We start from the raw sequence: 27,063 nt of genomic DNA, 5'->3' as shown, positions 1-27,063 counted from the left end.
TGGGGGGCGCCCGAGGACATACCTGACCCGGTGGTGGCATGGGTGGTGCAGGTGGAGGTGGCGCTGGCGGGGGCGGGGGCAGCAGTGGTGGCGGGGCCAAGGGTGTCTGCTCCCGCATCCCCTGCCCCAGGGGCGCCAGGCGCTTGTCTGTCTGCTTCTGGAATTTCATCTCCACTGTCAAGATCCAGCTGTTCTCCTTCCTCCTCCTCGTTGTTGTTGGCGTCACACTTTACTTCATTCTCTAAAGTTTAAGAGAACATACATTACAGCTTTAACGACTGTTTCGGGCAAAGGACTCTGGAGCTCCTGACAAACAGAAGCCACAAGGCCAAGGACAGCAGCAGGGAGTGGGCACTCAGCCTCCCTGGGGAAGCACTGTCATCAGGCTTTGGGGACAGCCAACAGGACCTGAGGCCACAGCCTGGATGGGAAGGCAAGGCAGAGAGTATAAACACTTAGACTCTGGACTTGGGGCCACATTAGGAAAAAGTCTCTTGGAAACCAGAGTTCCCACTCTGGCTCAGCGGTAATGAACCCAACTAGTTCCAGGAGGATGCGGGTTTGATCCCTGGGCTAAGGATCTGGTGTTGCCATGAGCTGCGGTGTAGGTCGCAGACGTGGCTTGGATCCTGAGTTGCTGTGGCCTACGCTGGCAGCTGCACTCCAATCTGACCCCTAGCCAGGGAACTTGCATATGCCACAGGTGCAGCCCTAACAAGAAAAAAAAAAAAAAAAGTAAACCACTGGGAGGGGGGACACGTGGAACTCAGCCATCCCCCAGGCAGAGTGTCGTGATCCTGTCTGCTGTTCACCCCCACGGGCACATACCATACATGCAGTAGACCCATGGCTGGGAGCCACTATGTCACCCCAGTCAGGTGAATTCCTTCTAAGACTGCTTTTGGAGGAAGTGAGAAGGATACAGGGATTTGCTGAGACAAGGGGCTTTTACATCACAAACAAAAAGGTCCTTCAAGCAGAGTTTGTCTGAAAGACCAGAACACTACCCCCTGTAATCTCAAGTCACTAGAGGGTCGCTTTCTTTAAAAAAGTTTTTCGAGGGAAAAATGCATACACTGGGATTAAAATGTGCAACAGCACAAAAATCCTCTGTGTCTACCTGTTTTATTGTACATTACACATAAAAATAGTCAATAAATTATACTTACAAATACTTTGTTTTCAAGAGAAACAGGTGACGGTGGTCACAGGAGAGCCTGTGTCTCCCGCTCATAGTTCATTTTTGCTCCATCCCCTCCCAGATATTTTGGAGCCTACTGAGTCGTGGGATATTGCAATGCTTTTTTAAAAATAAATTTCATAAATTGACTTCCTAATTCTCAAAGTTCAGCGGTTGTAAGATTCAGTCCCCGAACGAGAGGGCTGATGAGAGAAAATGCCAGCATGTGGTTCTGAAAAGCTCATGAAACTCAACACTGCCCAGAGTGGTCTGTTATGCTGCTAATTCAAAACACTACATTTTTTTTCCCCCATCATTTTTGTCAGGGTATTTAACTGATATTATTCCCCTGTCATTTGTATTTAGCAAATGAGAATTTCAGGGGATGATGATAGGTGTGTTTGGAAAATGTCCTAGAAATTTTTACTTTTCTGTTAAAGAGATTTATTGCTCTAAGATGTGTTTGTTTTGCTTTTTGTCTTTTGTCTTTTTAGGGCCGCGCCTGTGCATATGGAGGTTCCCAGGCAAGGGGTCAATTGGAGATGAAGCTGCTAGTCTATGCCAGAGCCAGAGCAACTTGGGATCTGAGCCCCGTCTTTGACCTACACCACAGCTCATGGCAACGCCAGAACCTTAACCCACTGATCGAGGCCAGGGATCGAACCTGAAACCTCATGGTTCCTAGTCAGATTCATTAACCACTGAGCCACGATGGGAACTCCTAAGATGTATTCTTTATTTCAGTGAATAAGCTGACAAATGATATAGCAGGAAAAAAAAAAAAAACTTTTAAATATGTATTGTTCCCTGTTGCTCACACGTAGTTGGAGTTGTTAGCAAGCACCGAAGTCAACAAGGCTAGGATCCTGGAAACAGTGGTCCCCCCCGCCCCCACCAACTTCTAGCCCTCACCCATGTTGTGTGGCTCGGTTAGGCTGAAACTCAAGATCATAAAACAATTTATTTTAAAAATAAATTTCATAAATTGACTTCCTAATTCTCAAAGTTCAGCAGTTGTAAGATATAATCCCCGAATGAGAGGGCTGTTGAGAGAAAATGCCAGCATGTGGTTGGTTTCTCCTGTGGCTTCTAGGAAGTGGCTGACTTTCATATTTTAATTAGATACGAATGTCAGAGGATTAATATGGTCTACAAGATTAGAGTGTCAAGAAGAAACATGTCCTTAAACCAAAAACAGCAATGAAACAGGCAAGAAATGTATTCATTGTAGAAAATTTGAAATATGTAGAAAAGTGGAGAAGAAAACCAATCATTTGCAGTAGTCCAGGGACAGCTCTCATGCATGAGTAAGAAAGGGATTAAACTGGAGTTCCTGTATGGCTCAGCAGAAAGAAATCTGACTAGCATCCATAGGACACACATTTGATCCCTGCCCTTGCTCCGTGGGTTAAGGATCTAGCATTGCGCTGGCTGCGGTGTAGGCCAGCGGCTATAGCTCCTATTCGACCCCTAGCCTGGGAACCTCCATGTGCCATAGGAGCGCCCTAAAAAGCCAAAAAGGGGGGGGGATTAAACTATCGAAGCCAAAGTCTTTTTTTCAATTATGGTAAAATATGCAAAACTTGAAATGTACCATCTTAACCATTTTGAAGTGTGCAGTTCAGTAACATTAAGGTCATTCACGATGTTGCAAAACCATCACCGCCATCATCTCTAGAGCTCTGTCATCTTCCTCAACTGAAACTCTGCCCCCACCAGCCCCGGCCCTACCATCTACTTTCTATGACTCTGACTCCCCTGGGGACCTGGTCTGGGTGGAATCACACAAGACCTGTCCTTTTGTGGGAGGTTATTTCACCGAACACAAAGTCCTGAAGGTTCATCCGTGCTGCAGCGTGGGAGCATTTCTTCTGTTTTAAGGCTGAATCATATTCCATTGTATACAGACTACGTTTTCTTCAAACCGTCACCAGTTGATGGACACTTGGGATTGTTTCTACTGCTTGGCTATTGTGAAGAACACTGCCATGAACGTGGATGTGCAAGTGTCTATTTGGGTGCCTGCTGTCAATTCCTTTGAGTCTAATAAAACCAGAAGTGGGACTGCTGGATCATATGGTAGTTCTTATTTTTAATATTTGTGAGGAAGCTCCATACTGTTTTCCGTAGTGGCTGTTCCATTTTACACCCCCAACAGTGCACAAGGTTCCAATTTCTCTACATCCTCACCAGATAACAAATATCAATATATTTGGTATATTTGTTATTTTCTATTACATGGGTGGGAAAATACCTAAGTTTTCAAAAAAAGCTTGTTAGCATGGCAGGAACTTCTTTCCAATTACTGAATTATCTTCAACGAAGTAATTTTAATGGTTTCCCTGTATGACACTGTATGAACATGTCATAATCTGAAAAGTCTATTTTCTACTCCAAGACATCTGGGCTGCTTCTCACCAATATTCTTATAATCAAGTATTGTACAGATCTATGATCATTTCTTGAGATAAAATATTTAGTAACAGAACTTCTGAGACAGGGACATGCAAAATTTTAAGGTCTGGGGTATACACTGGCAATTTCCCATCCAAATGTGACATTATTTGGAAATATTTCACGGTGGATGTAACTGGTTAAGACAAGGTCACACTGGATGGAGTTCATGGGCTCAAATCCAACATGACTGGTATCCTCATGAGAAAGGAGAGACGCACACACGTCAGGAACACCCAGAATTGCTGGGCGCCACGATAGCCAGAGTCGTCAGAGGGAGCACAGCCCTTGCTGTTATCAGAGAGGACACCCACTGTACTGAAAAGCTGCCGTGGTTCTGCAATTCAGGGGTCCTCAGCGATGGGTCACTTGGAGATGGTGTCTGGAGATCAGCTTGCTTCCAAATCAAACGCATGAAAGATGTGGAAGTGGCCAAGCACAGGGAGCAGGTCAAGAAGGGACATGCAGACGAGGTATGCCCCCCTTGGTCCAGGAGCTGGGCTGGTCACCACCAAGGTCACCAACCGAGGGACAGATCCCAGGACAGGATAGGGGTATGGAGGCCACCCTGCAGCACCTCCTCGGGCTGAACACAGAGCATAAAGGCCTCGGGCTGAGAAGCTCAGGGGCCGAGCACTGGACACAACAGCCCTTGCACCACCTGAGTCAAGCCTTGAACTTGGCTTCCTGCCCACGGATGGCGAGTCCTCACAACCTCTGCTCACCGTGAACCTTCCTCTGGCACCATGACCTTCCTCTGGTGGCACAGACACTGCACCCTCCTGGCTTCCTCCCTCTAGCTGGCTGTGTGTGGGCTGGATTGTGTCCCCAAATTCATACACCAAAGCCCAGGACCTCAGAATGTGATACTTATGGAGACAAGGCCCAAAGAGGTGATGAAGGTGAATGAGGCTGCTGGGCGGGTCCTAATCCAGTGTGACGGGCGTCCTGACGTGAAGAGGCCATCAGGACACAGACATGCACAGAGGGGCTACCACGTGGGGACACAGTGAGGAGACAGCAGTCCATACCCTAAAGAGACGCCTCGGGGACCCGCATCTCTGTCTTGACATGCAGAGGACAGACATCTGCTGTCCTAGAGGTCTTACAGAGGCCCCGCAGACTGTCTCCTGGACAGGCCCCCTCCCCTCCATGCCAACAGGTTCCAAGGGGGGCCCAGCATGCCCACCCCCAGGTCCTCATCTGCAGGAAGCTCCGTCAATGTCTCCACCCACATCTCCTCTGGGACCACAGATGGGGTCCCCAACAGAGCAGATCCCTGTCCTCCTGCCCCGCCACTGACTCTCCAAAAGGAAGGGCCTTGGTCCCCCTGGATTCTCAGGTCAGGAGCCTGAGGGCCCCCAGACTCTGCCTGCTCCCCAACTACGAGTCCAATCACGCCCAAGTCCTTGGGCTTCACATCCCTGAATCTCGCTGCTCTGTCCTTCCAGGTGTTCCTCTGGTGGCCTCACAAGGCCTGGTGCCCCGGCAGGGTAGTGCTCTGCTCCCCTTCACCCACACTGGGATGGCAGTGTTCCCACAGGTCTTCGGGGGACCCACCAAGTGCTCGAAGCCTCGGCACAGACTCGGCCTGCTAACGTGAGGCTCCAGCCCACTGCTTTGGTGCATCCAGCCTTCAGACCTCAGGTTGGGGCAGCGAGGAAGCCCCCGAGCCTGGACAGGGTACCCCGCATGACCACAGCACCCCGTGACTCCCTTTCCTAGCCTGCACCTGCCTGTCCACAGTCTGTCCTCCCCCACGGGGCCCACACACCCGGCAGCCCTTGGGGAAAGGAGTGACTCCAGACCCCTGGGCAACCTACTACTCCAAGCAGGGGACAGGGTGCCATTGGTCCTGAGACCCCTCCTCCCAGGGCTGCACCCGTGCTCCTTCCCACATCACATCACTGCCTGGGTCACCTGGAGCCACGCTGCCATTATCGAGGAAAAGAATTTATGTTGGATACTTCAATGAAAAACGGTTTTAGCCTCCACTACACTGATGGCAAAACATAAGTCACTGCAAGTTAAGATGTTGTGTTCCCAGCTGCGCTGATGAGAATGTCTGTTAGGATTTTAGGCCATCCGAAGGAGGGGAGGGGAGGTGGGCAGGGAGGGGAGAAGGAAAGCATAAAAGAGGGCAGCCACTCCCGGTGGACACAGGACCCAAGGCCCACAGTCCGCACAACTGCCAGGGCACCCTGGGAGTCACCGGGGCTGGATCTGGTCCCCTGCCCCACGAGGGAGTTCACTGCAGGGCTCCAGAAGTCGTCGTCCCTCCCCCCACTCCCACTGTGAGCAGACAGTGCTCTGGCACAGCTAAAAAGCCACTGACAGCTTTTACAGACAGGGCATGAAATTCACACAGAAAGGAAAAAAATACAAGAATGGTCTTTTTTTTTTTTTTTTTTGGTCTTTTCAGGGCTGAACCCCCAACATATGGAGGTTCCCAGGCTAGTGGTCTAATCAGAGCTGTAGCTGCCGGCCTACACCACAGCCACAGCACACAGGATCCGAGCCACGTCTATGACCTATACCACAGCTCACGGCAATGCCAGATCCTTAACCCACTGAGCGAGGCCAGGGATCCAAACCCGCAGCCTCATGGTTCTTAGTTGGATTCCTTTCCGCTGAGCCATGACAGGAACTCCAAGAATGGTCATTTTTAAGTTGAGAGATAAATGCTATGCAAATTGTTGTTTCAGGGGCTTGTAAGACCACAGCAGATTATAATAACAAAGCTTAAGACTTGATGTTTCTCTTATTTCACATCAAGGCCCCGTCAATGTCCTGGGTCACAACTCCCCTGGGACCTGTTATGAAGAATTTTAAGAAGAACCAAGATGCAAACCCCACCAACAAGGGGCCAGTCACAGCATCCTCATTCTCTGCCACCTCTAGGTCCTATGTGTCACAGCCAGGAGCAGATCCCTGAGCAGCAGGGTCCTGGGAACAAGGCTACCCATCAAAGACCAGCTCCCTCACCCTCAAACACCTCCCACTGTGCTATCGTCCCTCCCCTGAGCTCACCTCCAGTCACCAGGCACTTGGTGAGAACTGACTTGAATCAACATGAAGCTGGTGACAGTGCTGACTCTGTCCCCACAGTGACTCTCTTTTTTGTTTTACTGTTAACTATAGAAAGGCATGAGCTGGTGGTGACTTTAAAATCCCCAAACTGTTGAGTTCTGTGTCCTGAAATATCCAGAGCATCTTCTAACTTGCTGAGCTGAGAGCCTCCAGGTGGACGTGACCTCTGCACTTCTCAGCGCAAACTCCTGGGGTTGGAGCTACTCCAGCTCCATTCTTCCAGAAGAGGACAGAGACTGAAGCCTGGAGAAATGCACAGCTGCTCTGGGTCTTCAGCTCCTGCACCTCAGGGTCCACCTTCAGACCAAAGAAGCCGTGGATGAGGCCCTCAAAGCTAAAGCTTCTCTGCTGTACAACCCGCCTCCAAATCCCACTTTACCTGGGCGATTTGACTTGTCATCAAGGAAGCTTCTAGAAAAGGCACAAGTGCCTGATGACAGGTAACAAGTGGCCATGAGGTAGATTTATCTCACCTGAAGACATAATGACACTGCAGATGGAACACTATGCAGCCATTGAACATGACAGCTGTGACAGCCACCACGCAGTGACATGGAAAATACTTACCATGCTTTAAACATGACCTTGAAACATAGAGTCAACAATTTTAAAAGGTATATTCAACGGCTGCAATTATGCAGGAAAAAAAGAGGGAAAAAGAAGAAAAATGGGAGTTCCCGTCGTGGTGCAGTGGTTAACGAATCCGACTAGGAACCATGAGGTTGCGTGTTCGGTCCCTGCCCTTGCTCAATGGGTTAACGATCCGGCGTTGCCGTGAGCTGTGGTGTAGGTTGCAGACGCGGCTCGGATCCCGCATTGCTGTGGCTCTGGTGTAGGCCAGTGGCTACGGCTCCGATTCGACCCTAGCCTGGGAGCCTCCATATGCCGCGGGAGCGGCCCATGAAATAGCAAAAAGACAAAAAAAAAAAAAAAGAAAAAGAAAAATGATCAGAGTACAAGCACTGCTGTGGCTCAGTGTGCTGGGAAGGTCAGACCTCAGCGACTTCTAGCCCCTGGCCATGTTCAAGGGCTTTGGAAGAAGGTAGTTTCAGTTTAATAATGGGTGAAATTATAATTAACGTATCACTGAATCATCAAAAAGATGCCAGGCCATTATTCCCACAGCTAATCATCACAAGAGTTAACTACCCAGGAAATCATGTAAGTATTAGCATGCTTAAGATATAGTATTAGCATGTTTACATCGTTTTCACCTAAGTCAAACCTAAGTTTTCACCTCTCAGCCAGGAAAGGACCATTTGTCCAGGGAGACAGGGAAGCCTCACTGCATGGCAATACCTGGCACCTGCGGGACCTTCCCGGGTTCCCAGAGGGAACCTTCCAGGAAGACCATGAACCATGGTCCATGTGGCAGGGCCCATCTCCTCCTGGCCGAATCAGTTCCAGCTAAGAGTGGTTCTGCCAGGGGATGGAGTCACGAGCGTTCCCGTGGACGGCCCGGTGGGTCGGGCTGGGCCCTAGGATCACTGAGCCTCGCCTGTCAGACCTGCTCGTGAATGTGAAGACAGACAAACAGGACAGGTGGGCTTTTGGTGCTGGAGGAGGAGGGAGTAGGTGATGGGAAACAGGTCTGAGCAGGTCATACATCATCTGGAGCCCTAAACACTGGTGCAGAAAGGGCTCCTGGGCCCTCCTGCTGTATTCTAACCCCAGGGAGCCCCATCCTGCCTGAATGCAAAGGCAAGAGGAAAGAAAACTCTATGAGCTAGCTCATAGGCTGGTGACCTTAGAAACAGGAAAATAGCACAGGTGGCAGCAATGGCTCTATTCAGTGACAGGCAGGAAGGAAAGGCAGGAGGGCAGCTGTGGAAGAGCCTGCTGCCCGCAGCCACAGCTCCCAGAAGCACACTGCCGGCGCCTGGGGACTGTCCCTGCAAAGGCACAGGAGGACACCTGGACATCACCTCTTTGACAGGGCTGACAGGCAGTAGGCAGGATCGGCCTGTCTCATTTTCAGCAAAAATTGTCAAAGCCGATCTAGTCTGGAAGCCCCCTGAAGCCATCAACGCACAGATGGATGAAGTTGTGGGGGACCCTGAGGAAGCCATGCTGGGAGGTGGGAGGGGTGAGGTCACCCTCACCCTCTTGGGCTCGCCGCACCCCAGTCTCTGGCAGCTACTCCACTGCAGGGAGGTGGCCCCGCTTCACAGTCCTGGCTCAGGGGCAGTTGGAGGGAGGAGGAGAGGAGGAGGAGAGGGAGGAGGGAGAGAGGGAGGAGGGAAGAGGGAGGGAGGAAAGAGGGAAGGAGGGAGGAGAAAGGAGAGAGGAGGAAGAGGGAGGAAGGGAAAAGGAAGCCGCCCCAGGTCAGCCAGGGCCCCCCCAGACATGACAGTCAGTAAGCTGGAGTTCGGCCTGAATCTAGTCTCTGAAACCGGAAGTCAGCCACCTGTATCCTCCCACCCAGGTTTGATCCATCTAATGGGGTGGGTTGAGATAACCTAGACACCAGTGTGTGCAGGGGGGTGCTTGGCCAGGACACCCCCAAAGCGAGGGGGCACTGGGTCTCTGGGTCTCTGCCTCCTCGGCGTCTGCTCAGACCCTCTTCTTCCTTGGGAGCTCCCCACCAAATCACACCCAAATGACAGCAATTTAGTCCCAGGAGAGAGCCCTAATTCACCTGCCTGCTCGGACCCACCCACCTGGCCTGCAACAGGTACCTTCTGAAGCGGGAGTCGCCGGCCCCGGCTGGTCCATGCCGCTGCGTCCACCTGGCTCTGGGCTTCGGAGGAACAGGGACTCTGTGAGGATGAGACACTGCCATCAGGGGCAGGCGGGGGGCTGGCTGAACCCCACCAGGTGCCCCACCCACCACCTGAGAAAAGGAAAACACTGATTTTTCACCCACAGCTGCACTACCACCTACAGTGGTAAAGAATGTAAACCTCTTTGAAATAACACTCAGTGCAAACTGAAAGGGAGAGTCCCAGTGTCTTGACATCACATTGATTGCAGCCAGGAATTTATTTTTGCAACTGGGATTTAGGGGCTGGACCCCTCCCAGCCCAGGACGCCCTCAACTCTCTGCTTAATATTATACATGTTCTAAGGGGAGAGATGAACACAAAAGTCCAGGACTACTGCTTCTTCCTTTGACCAAACTTTAACAGCTTTGAGTGAAGAATTCATTTCTGAGGATTAAGGATGAGGCTGACCACTTTCTTAAGCCCTTTTAAGTAAGTGTGTCACTAAACCCTTGGCTCTGGGCCGGATCTCTGCATGCCTGCGTGTTCTCTTTCTTTCCCCTCCTTTCTGTTTCCTTGTAGGCTCTTAGAAAACGCGGTCTGGAAGTGAGTGTGACAGCAGCTAAGTCATGAGATGGCCAGTCCCTCCCTCTTGAAGAGGCCGTCCTGCTAACCATGGCCCCATTTACGAGTGCTCACCCCAACACCTGCTTGGGTTCCACCGCAATGGGGAAGCTGTGCTTTGCAGAAGCACCTTCCTGGTGTCCGGGGTCCTGGACGAGGCTTGGGGGCAGCCCTCGCGCCGCAGCCTGCCCACGCCCAGAGCAACACCTCATCTGCCCACTTGCCACAAGGAGAGTAGGACAAAAGACCGTGGGTGTGGGCAGGGCCAAGCTTGGCGTTCCATGCTCCCAGGATGCTGCCCCTCCGCCCCACCCTGTACTGATCGGCGCAGGCAGCTCGTTCTGTGCTCAAAGGAGACACGCCGCTCTCAAGTCCTCAGGGCTGCCGAGGCCCCTGTGGACCTGCCCTAGGGGGACAGAGCGGCTCCTGGTCAATGACTCAATGCCCGTGGGTATGAGGCCTCCCATCCCCTGTCCCCTGCTGCTGCCCTGGGCTGCTCTTCAGCCCCTGTGGCCTGTCCCTGGCCTTCCCAGGATGACCTATCATCAGGCACGCTCAGCCCACGATGTCCTGTGCTCAACATGAGCGTGTCACCTCTCCTGTTAACACAACTCCCCTAAGGAAGAAACAAAGCCTTGGGGGGTTTAAGAAGCCCAGCCAGGGGAGACCCAAGGGCAGCTACTGCAGGATGCCGAGGGCCTGATGCCGATGCACCTGCCTCCGACCACACGCTCACCTGGGACTCAGGGCAGCACCTGTCCCAGGAGCAAGGCTGGAGCAGGGCCGGGCACAGGGCAGGCCAGGAGCGCCGGCCCACCCTACCCCCCACAGACCCCACAGGAGAGACAGCCAGTGACAGTCCTGAGGACAGTCCTGCCTCCTGGAGAGAAACTAGTTTCCATACCATTTAGGACAGACATGTTCAAACCACAGGGCCAGGGCACCGGATCCCAAAGAAGCTGGGACAGTACCAGAGGACCTGACACCTTCACGCTCTGATCCAGCAGGGGCAGGGGAACATGCTGGCTCCTGACAGTGACACACAATGACCGCCCCCGATTCAGCCAACAAACCCTCAACACCTCCCTCATGCTGGGCCGAGAGGTCACTGTGAGGCGACATGCACATGGATCAGAGAGCGGGACGACTCAGGATCACACAACTGCCCCGTCACCCCCAGGAGCAAGTCAAACATGCCTGGGCATGTATTTACACCTGTCAGGTGTACATCAGCTCCTGTGGAGCCAGGCCAGCCAGGCGACCACACAAAACACTCAGCACATCCATGTGTTGGGTCTTAGACACACTGAAGGAAACAGGGGTGAGCTTCAGAGCAGAGCAGCCCCCACCGCCCCTCTGTGTGATCCCAGCACCGTCCCGCAGGCAGAAGTCCCAGTCATCTGCCCAGAGCTGGTGCAGAGCAGTCAGACATACACACAAGCCGGACCAGTGGTCAAGTGGCTTTTTCTTACAGAATTCAGGATTCTCAACCACATGTCTACTCACTTTCAAATCTTTCTTTAAACCACATGAACGCTATTCATTTCTACTTCAAACACATAAAAATACAGTCAAATTGGCTTCTTGTTTTCCCATTGCTAATGTGGGACAAAACAAAGGAAGAATATGCCTGTGGTTTTTCCCACTCCATTGCCTGCTCCTATTAACTAAGCACAGCTCGCCCTCAGAGCACCCCGGACGCCAGGACAAAGCCCATCCTAGTGGCCCTGCCTGAGGATGACGAAGCCAAGACAGCGCTCAGGGCTCTCGTTCCACGTGGCAGAGCTGGGACTGGTGCCTCTGCCTGTGTGAGTTACTGTGTGAGAAGTTCAGGCAAGTAGAAACTCAGGGCCTGTTTTCTTCCCAAATCAGCAGCCATGGGAAGCTGCCTTCTTGAGAAGGGAACTCTCTAGGAGATACATGAGTACGCACAGGCACGCACGTGCACACACATGTGCACTTGCACACATGCACGCACAGGCATGCACATGCACAGGCATGCAAGCACAGGCACACACACCCATGCACATACAGGCATGCACCAACACACACACAATCTGCCTCTGAATTTCGGAGCCCCACACATCCCTGTTCCCCACCCCACCCCACAGGCATCACCCAGCACTGACACGTTCCCCTCTGGGACCTCCTGCAGCCCCAGGAAGCCTGCTCCCTGATGGCAGCCAGGTCAAAACTGGCTTCAGGCTTCCCTCCTGCCAGAAGCCTGCCACGTGCCTGGCACCTGCAGCTTCCTGATTACCCTCCAGGTTTGCAGACAGTATTTTCAGGGACAGAGGACGAGCCTCCTCTTTCACAAGGCTCCTCTGGGGCTGACAGCAGCAGGAGATAATGCCGGTCTGGGCTGCAGGCTGTGGGTCATTTTCCAATTTAAGCTTCCAAATGAAAGAGTTCACTGTGCACTCAGACTGTAGTTCTGAACAAAAAGATGACGTGCGGCAGAAGCAGCAGCCATAGAGACGAGCCGGGCCCGTGATGCACGTCTGGGCAGCTGCAACCAATCTCTTTTTTCCCACAATTTCATGGAAACGGATCCAAGTCTTTACCCAGTGGTGATGTCAGTGTCGTGTGCTGTCTCTGCAGGTGTGCAGGGAGGCTACCATGGATGCTCTGAGGGGTGGGGACTGGCCACCTCCCCAGCAGGTGTCTACTGAGCACAGGATGCTCGGGGCTCCAAACATGAGGACAGCAGCGCACTCTTGGCCAAGGTTCTTTCCACTCAGAAGCAGCAGGACAAGTAAGCAGTGGGGCCTGGAACCAGTCTGGGGAAACCCTGCTCTGGGCCGACTCTCCGGCTGGACAAACTCTGTGTCTCAGTGACCTCAGCTGTGAACAGAGATGACAGGATGTCCTTGCCGGCTGCTGTGGGGCTGGGAGCAGAGGGCACCTGCTCAGACCAGACAGCAAGCACTGGGGGCGCTTCACCAACATCCAGCCTTCCCCGACAATGTGCTGCTTGATCACAGTAAGGTAGGGGGACAGACCTGGGCTGAGCCTGTTCCCCCCCGACCCTGACCCCAAGCCCAGCTGGGACCCGTGGCGTCCATGCAGCAGAGACAGCGCTACAGCAGGTCAGAGGCACCCGGAGTCCTGCACCAGGGAGACAAGCTGCACCACCAAGCCCAGAGGGTGCCAAACACCTCACACCTGAGGACAGAGCCCGGGGATGTGGGGGACGGGGACCCTGGTAGCTCACAGCTGCCTGTGCCAGGTCTGCTGTTGCCCAAAACCAGGAGTTTCTGACCAGCCTCAAGTTAGGGAGACCCGACATCCACACAGAGACCCAGGAAGGAAAAATGGGAAGCTCACAGGATCTTAGCACATGGTCCTGCTGAAAGGCTCCACTGAAGATTAACCAAACTCCACAGCAAACCAAACACATCAGCCCTTCTCACTGAAAGCTTCCATAGGTTTTTCTTTTTCTTTCCAGGGCTGCACCCGCAGCATATGAAGGTTCCCAGACTAGGGGTCGAATTGGAGCAGCAGCTGCCGGCCTACAGCACAGCCACAGCAACACCAGATCCGAGCTACATCTGTGACCTACACCACAGCTCACGGCTGGATCCTTAAACCGCTGAGCGAGGCCAGGGATTGAACCTGCGTCCTCATGGATACTAGTCAAGTTTGTAACCTGCTAAACCACATGGGAACCCCAGATGTTTAGGCAGATATAACACTCACAAAAAGGAAGGAAGAGAAACCATAAAAGCACAGCTCCCCCTACAATGTGCAGGGGACTCTACTTTGTGATCATCTAATTCTACCACAAAGGGTACAGAAGTGACAGCACCCAGGGCCTCACTGGGGTGTGTCCTGGGTCACGTGCTTCTCTGCTCCTGTCAGACTGAGGCCTCTTCCCAGGACCCTCCCCCGCCAAAGGAAAATAATGAAGAGGAGCCGTTCATTCCATGTGGCAGGAACCATGAAACAGCACCGGGCCACCAGCTGTTCACATCTCCTCCCCACAGTGCCAGGGACCAGCCCCTAGAACTGGGGGGGTAGGGGGGTGGCAGGGGGGCTCACCTGGACAGAGGCTGGCACACTGCCTCCTGCCCTGGGCACGCGCAGCCCTGAGGTCCACGCCTCCACTGCCACCTCTAAACCAACCCCTCCTGCACTTGCCCCTCCTGGGCCCTCCTCCCTGCAAACAGCCCCCATCACCTCTCTGCTGTCTCTCTGCCCCTCTGTCTCTCTCTCTCTCTGCCTGTCTCTGCCTCTGTCTCTCTCTGCCTCTGTGTCCATCTCTCTCTGATTCTGGCTCTGGCTCTGTCTCTGTCTCTCTCCGTCCCTCCCTCTCCCCCTGCCCCTCCTGCACACCCCCATGCTCTGCTCCTGACCAAGAGGAAAGGACACAACTCTTCCTTGGGAAGTCTGTCCCTGGAAGCAGGCACAGCCTCAGCTTGGTGACAGGAGCACAGGAGTAGGTCCCGAACAGAACAAGCCCCAGGTCCTGGGCCTAAGGATGGAGGGCAGCCCACAGGGACAGGGATGGACGATGTGGGGATGCAGGTCTGATTGGAGCCTGAGGAAATACAGCCCCAGCTGAGGGGAGAGGGGGACAGGGACTGGGCCTAGCTCCACAGTCGCAGAGTGACTGTCCCGTTCCCCCCACTGCCAAATCCAGACTCCAGAGGACAGGAGCGCCTCACTCTTGCTCAGACAGAGGGAGAGGGAGTGGTGAGATGGTCCCACTCCTGAGGATGCGCCCACCCCCAGGGAGTCCGAGGGGCAGGTGAGGGGGACACGCCCCTGGAGCCTCCCCAGACACCTGAGGGACCCCCACATGCTGCTACATGTGGGCCCAAGAGAACGAGTGCGTGAGGCTTTGGCTGACACCCAGTCCATAACATGCATGTTTACAGAGGTGAAAACACGCATTTAATTATTTATTAGGGTCCCCTAATAAGGAACAAAACCCAGAACCTTACCTGACTGTGGTCTGCTTTCAGAAAACCCTTGTGGGAGGAGGAAGGGGAGAGGGAAGGGAGGGAAGAGAGGGGCAGGGGAGGGAAGGGAAGGGGGGCAACGGTGGGTGATGCGCTCGGCCCCACCCAGGCTCCCCCTCCCCTCCTGCCCCTCACTCTTCTGGGACTTTTCTTCCATCCTTTAAACCCAAACCAGGGACTGGACTGGATTGGTCTGCGGTTGGTCTGCACCAGTCCCTCCAAAATCCGACAGTGCCAGCATTCCTGACCCTGGCCCCCGCCTCTGGGTGTGGGTCCATGTCCCCTAGTCCATGTGTCCCCAGAGTCAGGGGGACATCATGGGGACAGTGACCTGCCGCCCTCCAGGATCAGCACCCAGACAAGACGCAGGCACAAATGCTTCACCGTGAAACGTGCCTGCATCCAAAGGCACAGACACGGCCGTGCAGTCAGACAAGCCAGCCAAGAGCCTTCTCTCAAAAGCCCAAAGCCACCTACACAAAGTCACATGGCTTCATGTTGTCAAAACTTACCAAGGACAAAGCTGACTCTGCCTTTAGTTGGCAAAGTCTTTGAGAAACCTCTTCATCACATAGGGTACTACATCCATAAGACAGAACAGGAGAAAGTGACCCTTGCGAGGGGGAGTCACTGGACTGGCCTCTGAATCTCTGTGGGTGACATTCTGTACCCAAGGCGGCTGCCTGGTGGGCGTCTCTTTCTAATTCTCAGGCCGTGCCTGTCCTCAGCCACTTCCCACACCACACGTGCCTGATCCAAGGACGTGCGCAGCACATACCAGCCAAAGACTGACCGAGGATGCAGGGAAAGCACACACCCCATCACCCCAGTAATCAGAGGAGGGGGAAGTGAGGAAGGAGAAGGCAGGAAACGATCCCAGCCCTCCTCCTACAACCCATACACCCAGCAACTTCTTGCATAAAGTAAACTCCAACTTTCAAAAATCATCCTTACAGAGAAGGTCATCCAGCTTGGGGTATGGAAGTAACTTGGGAAAACTCCTGGGGCTAAAACCTGTCCCCCGCCTTCTTGCAGGGGCACCTACTGCAGCTCCAGGTGGAAGTTCAAGGGTGACTGACCATGAGGGCCCTTCCCCAGGGACTCACATTCTAGCAAAGAGTTCCCCTTATTTATAGGAAACATAGTTAAACTATGCCACAGAGAAGGAAAGACGCTGTGCAAATGTGTAATTACATCAGTCAAATGCAGATGAAGCCACTGACCCCCAAAGCTCAGCAGAGCCTTTCATCATACATCCAGGGCACAGTTCAGCCCAGGTGTGGGCTACCTGGCCCCACCTGGTCCCACTCTAGGGACATCATCCCCCAAGAGGCTGGCTTGGACCACACCCTGGACCACAGCAGTGGCAGGGTTCAGACAGCCCCTGCAATTATGTCTCCCCCACAGCCATCCCTGCTGCAGGGGCTGAGACACCCCAAGGATGGGAAGAAGAAAGAGGAGCCAGAGCACAGCCCCAGGGAGGGAGCCGACAGAGCTCTCCCAAGGAAGACTGAGAAGACAGAGGAGGGTGGGGAGAGGTGGCTGTCCCACCCACCATGGGGACCTGTCCAAGGCAGAGGACATCCACAGAAGGTGTCTGATCAGAGAACTGACATGGCCAGACTCACCTTTTTAGAAGGTCGCACTGGCATCAGGTAGACAGGGCATCGAGAGGAGGGCCAGGTGGACAGAGGGCGCCCCCAGGAGGCTGTGGGGCAAGAGCCAAGGCTCATGATCAATATGATGGAAATGAGGCAGCAGCACAGGAGACAGTGCAGAAAGTGCAATTACAGCAGCCACAGCTACAAGGATGGGCTTTTCCCTCTTCCTCCTACGGCTGGTTTGCAGTTTCATACCATTGTGGTCAAAAAAGATACTAGATGAGATTTTAATCTTCCTAAATGCATCAAAACTTGTTTTGTCACCTAACATCTGACCTATCCTGGAGAATGTCCCACGTGTGCCTTACAGAAATGTCCATTCTGGGGCGTTCCCTTCGTGGCTCAGGGTTAACGAATCTGACTAGGAACCATGGGGTTGCAGGTTAGATCCCTGGCCTCACTCAGTGGGTTAAGGATCTGGCATTGCCGTGAGCTGTGGTATAGGTCGCAGACGTAGCTCAGATCCTGCATTGCTGTGGCTGTGGCGTAGGCCAACGGCTACAGCTCTGAGTAGACCCCTAGCCTGGGAACCTCCACATGCTGTGGGTACAGTCCTAGAAAAGACAAAAAAAAAAAAAAGTCCATTCGCTGCTTTTGGAAGGAATATCCTGTACATATCTAATTGCAGTAAAGTTGCAGAATACAAAGTTGCCACAGAAAAGAAAATTACAAGCCAATAAATTAATTACAAATTAATATCCTTGATGAACATAGATTCAAAAATCTTCAACAAAATACAGGCCAAATTCAACAATATGTTAGAAGGATTTATTCCAAGGATGCAAGGATGGTTCAACATCTGCAAATCCATGAATGTGCTGCAACATATTAAAAAAATGAAAGATAAAAATTATATGATCATCTCAATAGATGCAGAAAAAGCATCTAACACATTTCAACACCCATTCAAGATTAAAACTCTGAACAAAGTGGGTATAAAGGAACCTCAACATAATAAAGGCCATACTGACAAGCCCACAGCTAACATCATATTCAAGGATGAAAAGCTGAAAAGTTTTTCTCTACAATTAGGAACAAGACAAGGATGTCTACTCTTATCACTTTTATTCAAAATAGTATTGGAAGTCCTAGTCAAAGCTATTAAGTAAGAAAAATAAAAGGCAAAGAATCAAAAAGAAGTAAAACTGTCACTATTTGCAGATGACATATTATATATAGAAAATCCTAAAGATTTCACCAAAATTTTTTAGAACAAATAAGTTCAGGAGTTCCTGTCATGGCTCAGCAGAAACGAATCTGACTAGTAACCATGAGGATGCAGGTTCGATCCCTGGCCTTGCTCAGTGGGTTAAGGAGCAGCATTGCTGTGAGCTATGGTGTAGGCTGCAGACACAGCTTGGACGTGACGTTGCTGTGGCTGTGGCATAGGCTGGCAGCTACATACCCCTAGCCTGGGAACATCCATATACCATGGGTGCAGTCCTAAAAAAAAAAAAAAAAAAAAAAAAAAAAAGACAAAAAAAAGAATAAACCAGTTCAGTTAAGTTACGGGACACAAAATAAATATATAAAAATCTGTTGCATTTCTATACACTAATAATGAACACTTCAGAAACAGAAATTAAGAAAACAATCACATTTACAATTGCATCAAAAAGAAAAAAAAAAAAAATTTAACTACCAAAAGGTTAAAGACCTATATGCTCAAAACTTTAAGATGCTGATGGAAGAAAAAAAAAAGACACTGATGAAAGAAATTAAAGAAGACACACATAAACGGAAAGCTATTCTATGCTCATGGACCAGAAGAAATTAATTTTTTTTTGCCGCACCTTTGGCATATGGGAGTTCCCAGGCCAGGAATCAAATCCAAGCCACAGCTGCAACCTACACCACAGCTGCAGTGACACCAGATCCTTAACCTATGGTGTCACAGCAGGAACTCCTGGAAGAAATTAATACTGTTAAATGTCTACACAATACCCAAAGCAAAATACAGATTCGGTACAATCCCTATAAAAATTCCAATGGCTTTTTTTTTTTTACAGTAAAACAAACAATCCTAAAATTTGTATGGAAACACAAAAGACTCCAAATAGCCAAAAGCAATCTTGAAAAAAAAAGAACAAAGCTGGAGGTATCACACTTCCAGATTTCAAACTGCATTACAAAGCTACAGCAATCAAAACAATGGTATTGACATAAAGACAGACACGCATATCAATGGAAGAGAGCACAGCCTAGAAATAAACCTGCTATCAGCACAGCTGTCACTCACCTGCAGGTCTTTACCCAATAAATATATCACCTTCAAATGAGGCTTTGCCTGGCCACTTTCGTGCATAGCAGCCCCTCCCCATCAGCAACCCCAGCCGGAATCCTGCTTTATTTTTATCATCTTCTAAAGTACTATCTACTTTTCCCATCTGGGGCATAAGCCCCACAAGAACAGGACCTGGTCCCTCTGGTCACTGCTTAGTCTTGGACTGACTAGTACTTTGCACCTAGTAAGTGCTCACTAAATACCTGTCAAATTAATAAATCATTCCAAGATCTGCCATAGCAGGCTGGTCGTGGGACCATATGCATCTTTTCCCATCTGTAAAGAGGCTGTTTCTTTTATGAAAAGTTTTAGTACAAGAACTTCATTTTTTTTAAAGCATGAAAACAAGATGACATTGAATGTATTTCATCAGGGGAGAGAGGGGGCCTAAGGGGATGGCCTGACCCTGGAGTCCTAAAGCCCTGAAGCTCCAGGCCAGCAGGTGCGCCCAGGCAGGGGACAGAAAGCAGGGAACAAGCATCAGGAGGAGCTGTCCCCATTTTGGGGGTACACATGACCTCCTCGCCTTCTCCCCAACACAGTGCAGAACGGGGCTCAGAGCAAGCAGGAGATGCCCGCCATGGGCAACAAAGGCCCGTGGCAGGGCCGCACATGCTGAAGACATGCAAACACCTGGGACTGGTCTCCTAGGCATCGGTCTTCTGGCTAACGCTGCACCTTCATTCTTTCCTATTAAATCATCGGGAGCATCGCATGTCTAAACGCTTTTCCAGAACAGAGGCCGGCGGCAAGCCCCATGTCTGCCCCTCCAGGCACTGAGTTCTGGCCCAGAGACGGAGAATCATGAACCCTGCAGACCCTACAGCCCAAAGGCAGGAGAATGACCCTAGTTCCAGTTGAAAAGCAGCCTTTGTCACACTACAGGGGACAAGAACTTTGACACAGAGGCACTGCCCTGGGCCCTGGGCTTCCATTGGCTGAATGCACTGCCCACGCAGATGTCCAGACCAAGCTTCTGCGATGTACGTGAATCAGGGTGGCCTCTGCCTAGTGTCCTGCTGTATCAAGTTCTTCTCGCCCCTGCAGCAAGAGGGCTCAGGGCCAGGAGCCAAGTCCTGTCCTGGGGAGGGGGCAGGTAGCCACCCCGTCAGAGCACAGCCCTATGCACACATGCCACGCAGCATCCTGGCCTCATACCACCCCAGGATCCCAACCGCCTGCTCTCACCACCTGGCCGGGTTCAGACCTGCACATACTGGGAGGAAAAGACTGAATTCTTTCCACCAGAGCTCAGCGCTCCTCACAAAGAAGCGGACCCTGGCTCCTGAAACAGGAGCCTGGTTAACTCTGGAATTCCCGGGTTGTATCTACACTGGCCCGCACTGCTAAGCAAATGCCTACACTTTCAAGCTCACTCAGGCTGCCCCACATCCATCCCGGAGCCCAAGGCCCTCTGACACAGTGAAGAGACAGACACACAGTGCTCCGCCTCTGCACAGACACCGCCTCTCGGGTGAAAGGCCCCCACATTCCTTAAAAAAGTCACAATCCTATCTTCCCTTTGGAGAAACAAGGCGAATAACAATAAAACAGTATGTGTGCCCTTGGCCTTTCTTCTAACTCCGCACCAGTGGCACTGACACAAGTGCAAAATTCAGGTCTGTGACTTGGGAGTTTGAATGTCACAGTCCTTTCTAAAAAATAACAGTGATCCACCCATGAGGGTCTGGTTCCCACCACCAGCCTGCCGCCTCTGGCCTGAGCAGCCTCAGCCCAGGAAGCAAAGCCCCGCCGTAGGGCCCTGATGCTTTCTGGACCCTCTGCTGCAGGTGGCCATCAGGGCAAGTGCTCGGATTCCTCATATCTTCCTTTTGTTTTCTTCATAAAGTCCCCAGTCCAGGAGTCATCACTGAGTCAAGGTTTTGGTGCCTGGGATGGGCCAGCTCACCAATCCCCTTGAGGAAGGCTAGCTTGACCGGCCCACATCCACAGGGGAGCACAAAGCATCACCAACCCACGCATGGGCTTCTCCATAGCTCCCTTCCACAATGGGCACTCTAGGCTGGCACAGCACTTGGAGCTGTATTTTAACTTTAAAAAGTAATTTCTAGTATCAGAAGGTGGTTTGTGGAAGAGAGACACGTTAAACCTAAAAAAAACTTCTAAAATTTTTTTTAAATCTCCTGAACATTGTGTAATAAAACCGTAAAACATCAACAACCCATTTTCTACCAACAGGTATGCATTACTTTAATGATACAAAGAAGAACAGGAAATGAAAGAATAACAGCAGTGCCCATGACTGGTCACCTTTATAACGAAAGTTTTGAAAATGTGCACACAGCGACATGGATGCAACTAGAGATTCTCATACTAAGTGAAGTAAGAAAGAGAAAGACAAATACCATATAACTCATAGGTGGAATCTAAAATGTGGCACAAGTGAACCTCCTACAAAACAGAAACAGACTCACAGACATAGAGAACAGATTTGTGGTTGCCAAGAAGGAGCGGGGCAGCAGGATGGACTGAAGGTTTGGGGTTAGTAGATGCAAACTATTCCATTTAGAATGGATAAGCAACGAGGTCCTACTATACAGCACAGGGAACTATATCCAGTCTCCTGAGATAGACCATGATAGAAGATAATATGAGAAAAAGAATGTATATATGTATGTATGACTGCATCACTTTCCTGTACAGCAGAAATTGACACATCATAAATCAACTATAATTTAATTTTAAAAAATTTTAAAAAGGAGTTCCCATCGTGGCGTAGAGGAAAGGAATCCAACTAGGAACCATGAGGTTTCGTGTTCGATCCCTGGCCTCACTCAGTGGGTTAAGGATCAGGCACTACCGTGAGCTGTGGTGTAGGTCACAGACGCGGCTCGGATCTGGCATTGCTGTGACTCTGGCGTAGGCCAGCAGCTACAGCTCTGATTAGATCCCTAGCCTGGGAACCTCCATATGCCGTGGGTGCGGCCCTAAAAGGACAAAAAGACAAAAAATAAATCAATAAAAAATTTAAAAAAGGACAGTGTACACACACACACACAAAGAAATAAACGCAAACAGGCTTGAAAAGCCTCAAGTTGGGAAGCGTGAGGATCTCTGAAGAGCCTGAGTTGGTAAAAAGGGGGTGTGATGGTTGGGGACTGGTGGTGGACAAGTAGGTCCTTTGCCAGCTCTCCCAGGCCTTACTGCTCAAGGTCATCACATGTCACACAGGAGTCCCAGGCCATGCCCAGCACTGGCCCTGCCCCACACCTGCAGAAAGAAACCAGGCTGCAGCTCTCAGACCCGTCACGTCTACCTGGACCCGAACGCCACTCTGTACTGCAAAGCTCCCAGAACACCCCCCACCCCACTTCTTTCTAAACTACACTTCCAGGAGGCCCATCATCTTACATCACGTGTGTTCCCCTTCTGTCCCATTTCACTCCGCTAACGTTTCTACCTGTGAAAACTACATATAACACCTAAAATCAGGAAACCATGAAAGTCTACACCTGACTTTAAAGAGTCCCTCACTGAGTCACCTGAGTGCAGATGTGGCCACTAAATCATATCCCAGGCCAATCAAGGAAGCATTGTGACAGCTTAAGGGATGAATTATATTTTAAAATTGTACAAAGAGCACACCTCACCTTTCCTTGATAACAAAAGTTATTTCCTATAAAACAGATGTTCAAAATACATTTCTAAGCAAGAATTGAACCTGGAGGGACATAACTAACTCCTGCACAAAATCCAGAACATTGACAGTATTTTCCTTTTGTGGCTTAACCAAAGAAAACCTAAAAATCCATTGTTTTGTGTTAATGAGAATTTTTACTACTAGTAACTGAAATGAATATTACACTGCACCAAATATGTCTGCTGCTTTCTCAGAATGTACACATCCTATTAAGAGCTAGAACATTTACTCAGATTTTTAAGTAACAACTGAGGGTCTCCCAGAGGGAAGAAGTGTTGCCAGGCTTGCCAGGTGGGGTTCAGTAAGGCACCTGCGACCACTGGTCGTACACCTGCTTCAGTTTCTGCAGCAATGATGGGGGGGTGGGCGGTGAGAGCAAACACGCACAGGGTTTTAAAGTAGCAAATAAATATTTTCACCCTAAGGTGGGCCTCAGACTTTTGCCTTTATAAGAAAATATAAAATTCTGGTCCCCACCCAAACACCCCAAGTTGCTATTCCTCCAGCAGCTTCACGGGGTCGAGCTGATCCAGACTCCAGGCCCGGGCCTGGGATCCCTCCTGCACACTCCTGACAGCCGGTGGGGTCTCGCCGCGGTTCGCGTTATCGCCGACGTCACCTGCACTGTCTGCGCCCGGGGGCAGGGAGCACCCCGAGAGGCCCTGGCACCGTCCCGCAAAGCCCCGGGACGGGCGGGCAGCCCGGACTCCACGGAGCAGCAGGATTTGGCCGGTTCGGGGGGAGTTGGGCAGAAGTGCAACTTTGGAAGGAAAAAAGAAATCTCCGAGTCTCCGCGATAGGCTCGCTGGAGGGGCCGATCAAGGACTACCATCCATTCCCAGCCCGCTCTCACCCCGCAGGACCCCTCTCCGCCCCCAGACCATCCCGTGTCCGCACTTACCCTGCAGCCCGGACGGGACCCCAGTCTGCCGTCCCTCCGAGCGCCCCTCTCCCGCCCCGCGTCCGCCGCCCAGGGATGCTCCCCTGCCCCCCCCACCAAGGAGACAGCCCACCTTCACGCCGTGATTGGCCGAACTGGACGGTACCCGGAGCCCATTGGTTCCCACACCCGCCCGTTCCTCGGCCGCGCTCCGCCCACGCGCCCGCGCATTCCTGCGGAGCCACGTGGCCGCCCGGGCCCCCTCCTTCAGCCCAACGCCCGGCGCCGCTGCGCACGCGTAGGCAGGGGGTGCTCCGCGGGACCCCAGTACCGCAGACATTTCCAGGTGGAGCTCTGAGAATGCGGACCCTTGGGTAGGGGGCGCCAGGCAGACCACACCCCCAGCTCCCCCCCACCCCCTCCATGTCCCCAGAGCATCCACCCCTTCCCTCGCAAGCTGGCCATGCCTGCAGGGGCGTTCCTGGCTGCTCGGAAGGTCAGCTGCTCTCAGACCCGCCAAGTCTTGGGAGTTTGGAAATGGAATGATTTCACACATAAGCTTGCGTGCTTTTTGAAAGTGCTTATTTTTCCCGGCACCTTTCCAGTGAACATGGGTTCTAGAATTGCGTATCTTGTAAGAACCAGAAAGTAAGTGATGCTGTAAGAGGGAAGCTTCCCGCTGCGTTCTGCCCTTGGAGTGGTATTACAGATTATCCTAAAAAAGATAATTGGGAGTTCCCTTCGTGGCTCAGCGGTTAGCGAACCCGGCTAGCATCCATGAGGACACGGGTCCGATCCCTGGCCTTGCCCAGTGGGTTAAGGATCTGGCCTTACCTTGAGCTGTGGTGTAGTTCGCAGATGCAGCTCTGATCCAGTGTTGCTGTGGCTGTGGGGTAGGCCAGAGGCTACAGCTCCGATTAGAGCCCTAGCCTGGGAACTTCCATGTTCCAAGTGCCCCGGAAAGACCAAAAAAAAAAAGATAGTTGGGCCTAAAAAACATCCTTATACTCTGAGCCTATTTGAGGTTAAAAGTCTACACACATGCTTCGTTCCTTCCAAGCTGAACAAGAATTCCTTTCTGTGCTGTTGCAGTTGTTTGCCTGGAGCATGTTATTGTTATAATTTCTCTTACAGGACAAAACATGAGACAAAGCATCTTTAACAAGAATTCAGACCAAGGAGTTCCCATTCTGGCTCGGCGGGTTAAGAACCCGACTAGTATCCATGAGAATCCAGGTCCCATCCCTGGCAGAGCTCAGTGGGTTCAGGATCTGGTGTTGCCGCAAGGTGCAAAGTGTGGCATATGAGGCAGGTGCCGCTCGGATCTGGTGTGGCTGTGGCTGTGGCGTAGGCCAGTGGCTCCAATTCCACCCCTAGCCTGGGAACTTCCATGTGCTGCAGGTGCGGCCTAAAAAGAAAAAAAAAATAGAAGAAGAATACAAACTGAACAAAGAATGTTGTCTGTTACCTGGTCAACAAGGTAAACAGTCACACCCTTGGCTCTTCTCCTGTCTCCTGTCCAAATCTCTCAATCATATAAATAATTTATTGTCAGAATTTTAGAACTGCCAGACATCTTTAAGACCTAGGTGCCTTCATGAGGTTTCTAGGAGAAAGACAACGCAACTAAATGTCACAGAGTGAATTCAAACATTGACTGCAAAGCCCCATGCCTTGTAAAGTTCTTTCCCTGCAAACTGTGATTAATGTAAATCATAGTAACATGCAAAGTCTACAATTGTTGGGAAATAATCAATAGTAGATAAAGCAATATTTTAGCAATGTTTTATTGTTAGTACTTGCTAATTTTATGGACTGAGCTGGGGTTTTTTTCTTTTTCTTTTTACAGGCCCACCTGTAGCATGTGGAAGTTCCCAGGCTAGGGGTCAAGTAGGAGCTATGCCACAGCCACAGCAACACAGGATCCAAGCTGCATCTGCGACCTTGCTACAGCCTGTGGCAATGCCAGATCTTTAACCCTTATCCTCACAGAGACAACGCCGGGTCCTCAACTCACTAAGCCACAGCAGGAACTCCTGAGCTATTTTTAAATATTATTTCAGGAGTTCTTTGGTGGCTCAGCAGGTTAAGGATCCAGCATTGTCACTGCTGTGGCTCTGGTAGCTACTATGGTGTGGGTTCGATCTTTTCTGCCTGCCACAGGTGTAGCCAAATAAATGAATAAATACTATTTCAGACCCACCTTAGAGCACACTTGACGATACTAAAGCCTGAGTCAATTGAAGAAGATACTTCCTCTTGGTGACTTTAATATCAGAAAAAAATATTGTGGGTCCTTTCCTCTAGGGGTCTTTGAATAGCTTATTCAAAGTTCTCCTACCAAATTTTCCTAATAGTCATGGTGGCCAGAGGTAGAAGGGCCAAGGGAATTAGTTTTAGTTCACCACACAACAAGATCTGGATACTTGTTAGTTTCTGATCCAGTAGAGCAGAAATGAGAGGGAAATAATACCGTGTGTGGATTAAACGAGGGATTTGGAGTCGATGTGGGGATCCTGTTTTGGCTTCTAACACTAGTAAAGTCCTGTGTGGCTTACACAATGTCTGAGCTTCCGTCTCACCATCTAGAAAATAGGACTAATAATATCTACATCATAGATAAGTTTAAAAGGGAGAACTCTGCAAAGAACACAGTGTGATATCTGGCAAAAGTAAATGTTCACTAAGCCATAATATAATTTCAATCCATCTTATTTTTTTTTCAGGAGCAAAAAAAAAAAATTAAATCACTATTTTTTTGTGTGTGTGTGTGTGTGTGTGTGTGGCTTTTGTCATTTGCCTTTAGGACTGTACCCGCGGCACATGGAGGTTCCCAGGCTAGGGGTCTAATCAGAGCTGTTGCTGCTGGCCTATGCCAGAGCCACAGCAACGCCAGATCTGAGCTGCATCTGCCACCTACACCACAGCTCACAGCAACACCGGATCCTTAACCCACTGAGAAGGCCAGGGATTGAACCCACAATCTCCTGGTTCCTGGTCGGATTCATTTCCGCTGTGCCACGACAGGAACTCCTGAATTACTCTTTCTGGTAGATAGCTCACATGTTTGTCTTAAAAAACTTAATTTCGAGAGGCTACTATTTTGCCATCATTTTTCACTCAGAAACCATGCTGTTTGGAGAAAATGGATATGTGTATATATACGACTGGGTCACTTTGTTGTTCAGCAGAAATTATCCCAGCCTTGTAAATTAACTATACTTCAATAAAAATGGTCTCATGAGAAGAGAAAAATTATGCTGAACCCCGTATCATTCTAGCAATGCTAAGACAAAGCCACGATGCAATTACAATAAAATTTATTTGAACTAATTTTTAAAATACAGCCCTAGTCATATTATATTCAAAAATGCATCTTGTTTTTAAATTTAAAGAAAGAAATCATGCAGTGTTGGATCACGGGATTGATACAGCAGCATCCTACCTTGCAGCACAGAGTGGGGCCATTTCCTCAAGGCCAGCTGGGGGCACCAGCAAGGGCAATGCGGAAGGGCTGGGGTGAGGCTCTGGAGCAGAAAGAACTCTGGTTGAAGCCTCCAATC

At 50.8% G+C, this 27,063-nt stretch overlaps 1 protein-coding gene across 1 annotated transcript in view; it reads right to left on the bottom strand.

The window, feature by feature from the left end:
* ARHGEF10 (Rho guanine nucleotide exchange factor 10) overlaps window positions 1-23,607 on the bottom strand; it is a 95,760-nt gene extending 72,153 nt beyond the window's left edge. Inside the window, 3 exon segments of the mRNA XM_021076496.1 lie at window positions 23-241; window positions 9,385-9,483; window positions 23,522-23,607. Coding sequence (XP_020932155.1) covers window positions 23-241; window positions 9,385-9,439 — 274 coding nt within the window. The 5' untranslated portion in view covers window positions 9,440-9,483; window positions 23,522-23,607.

Source organism: Sus scrofa, chromosome 15 (assembly GCF_000003025.6).
Source record: "Sus scrofa isolate TJ Tabasco breed Duroc chromosome 15, Sscrofa11.1, whole genome shotgun sequence".
Taxonomy (NCBI): Eukaryota; Metazoa; Chordata; class Mammalia; order Artiodactyla; family Suidae; genus Sus; species Sus scrofa.
The sequence above is the reverse complement of the archived record's forward strand: the minus strand, read 5'-3'. Positions and strand labels throughout refer to the sequence as shown.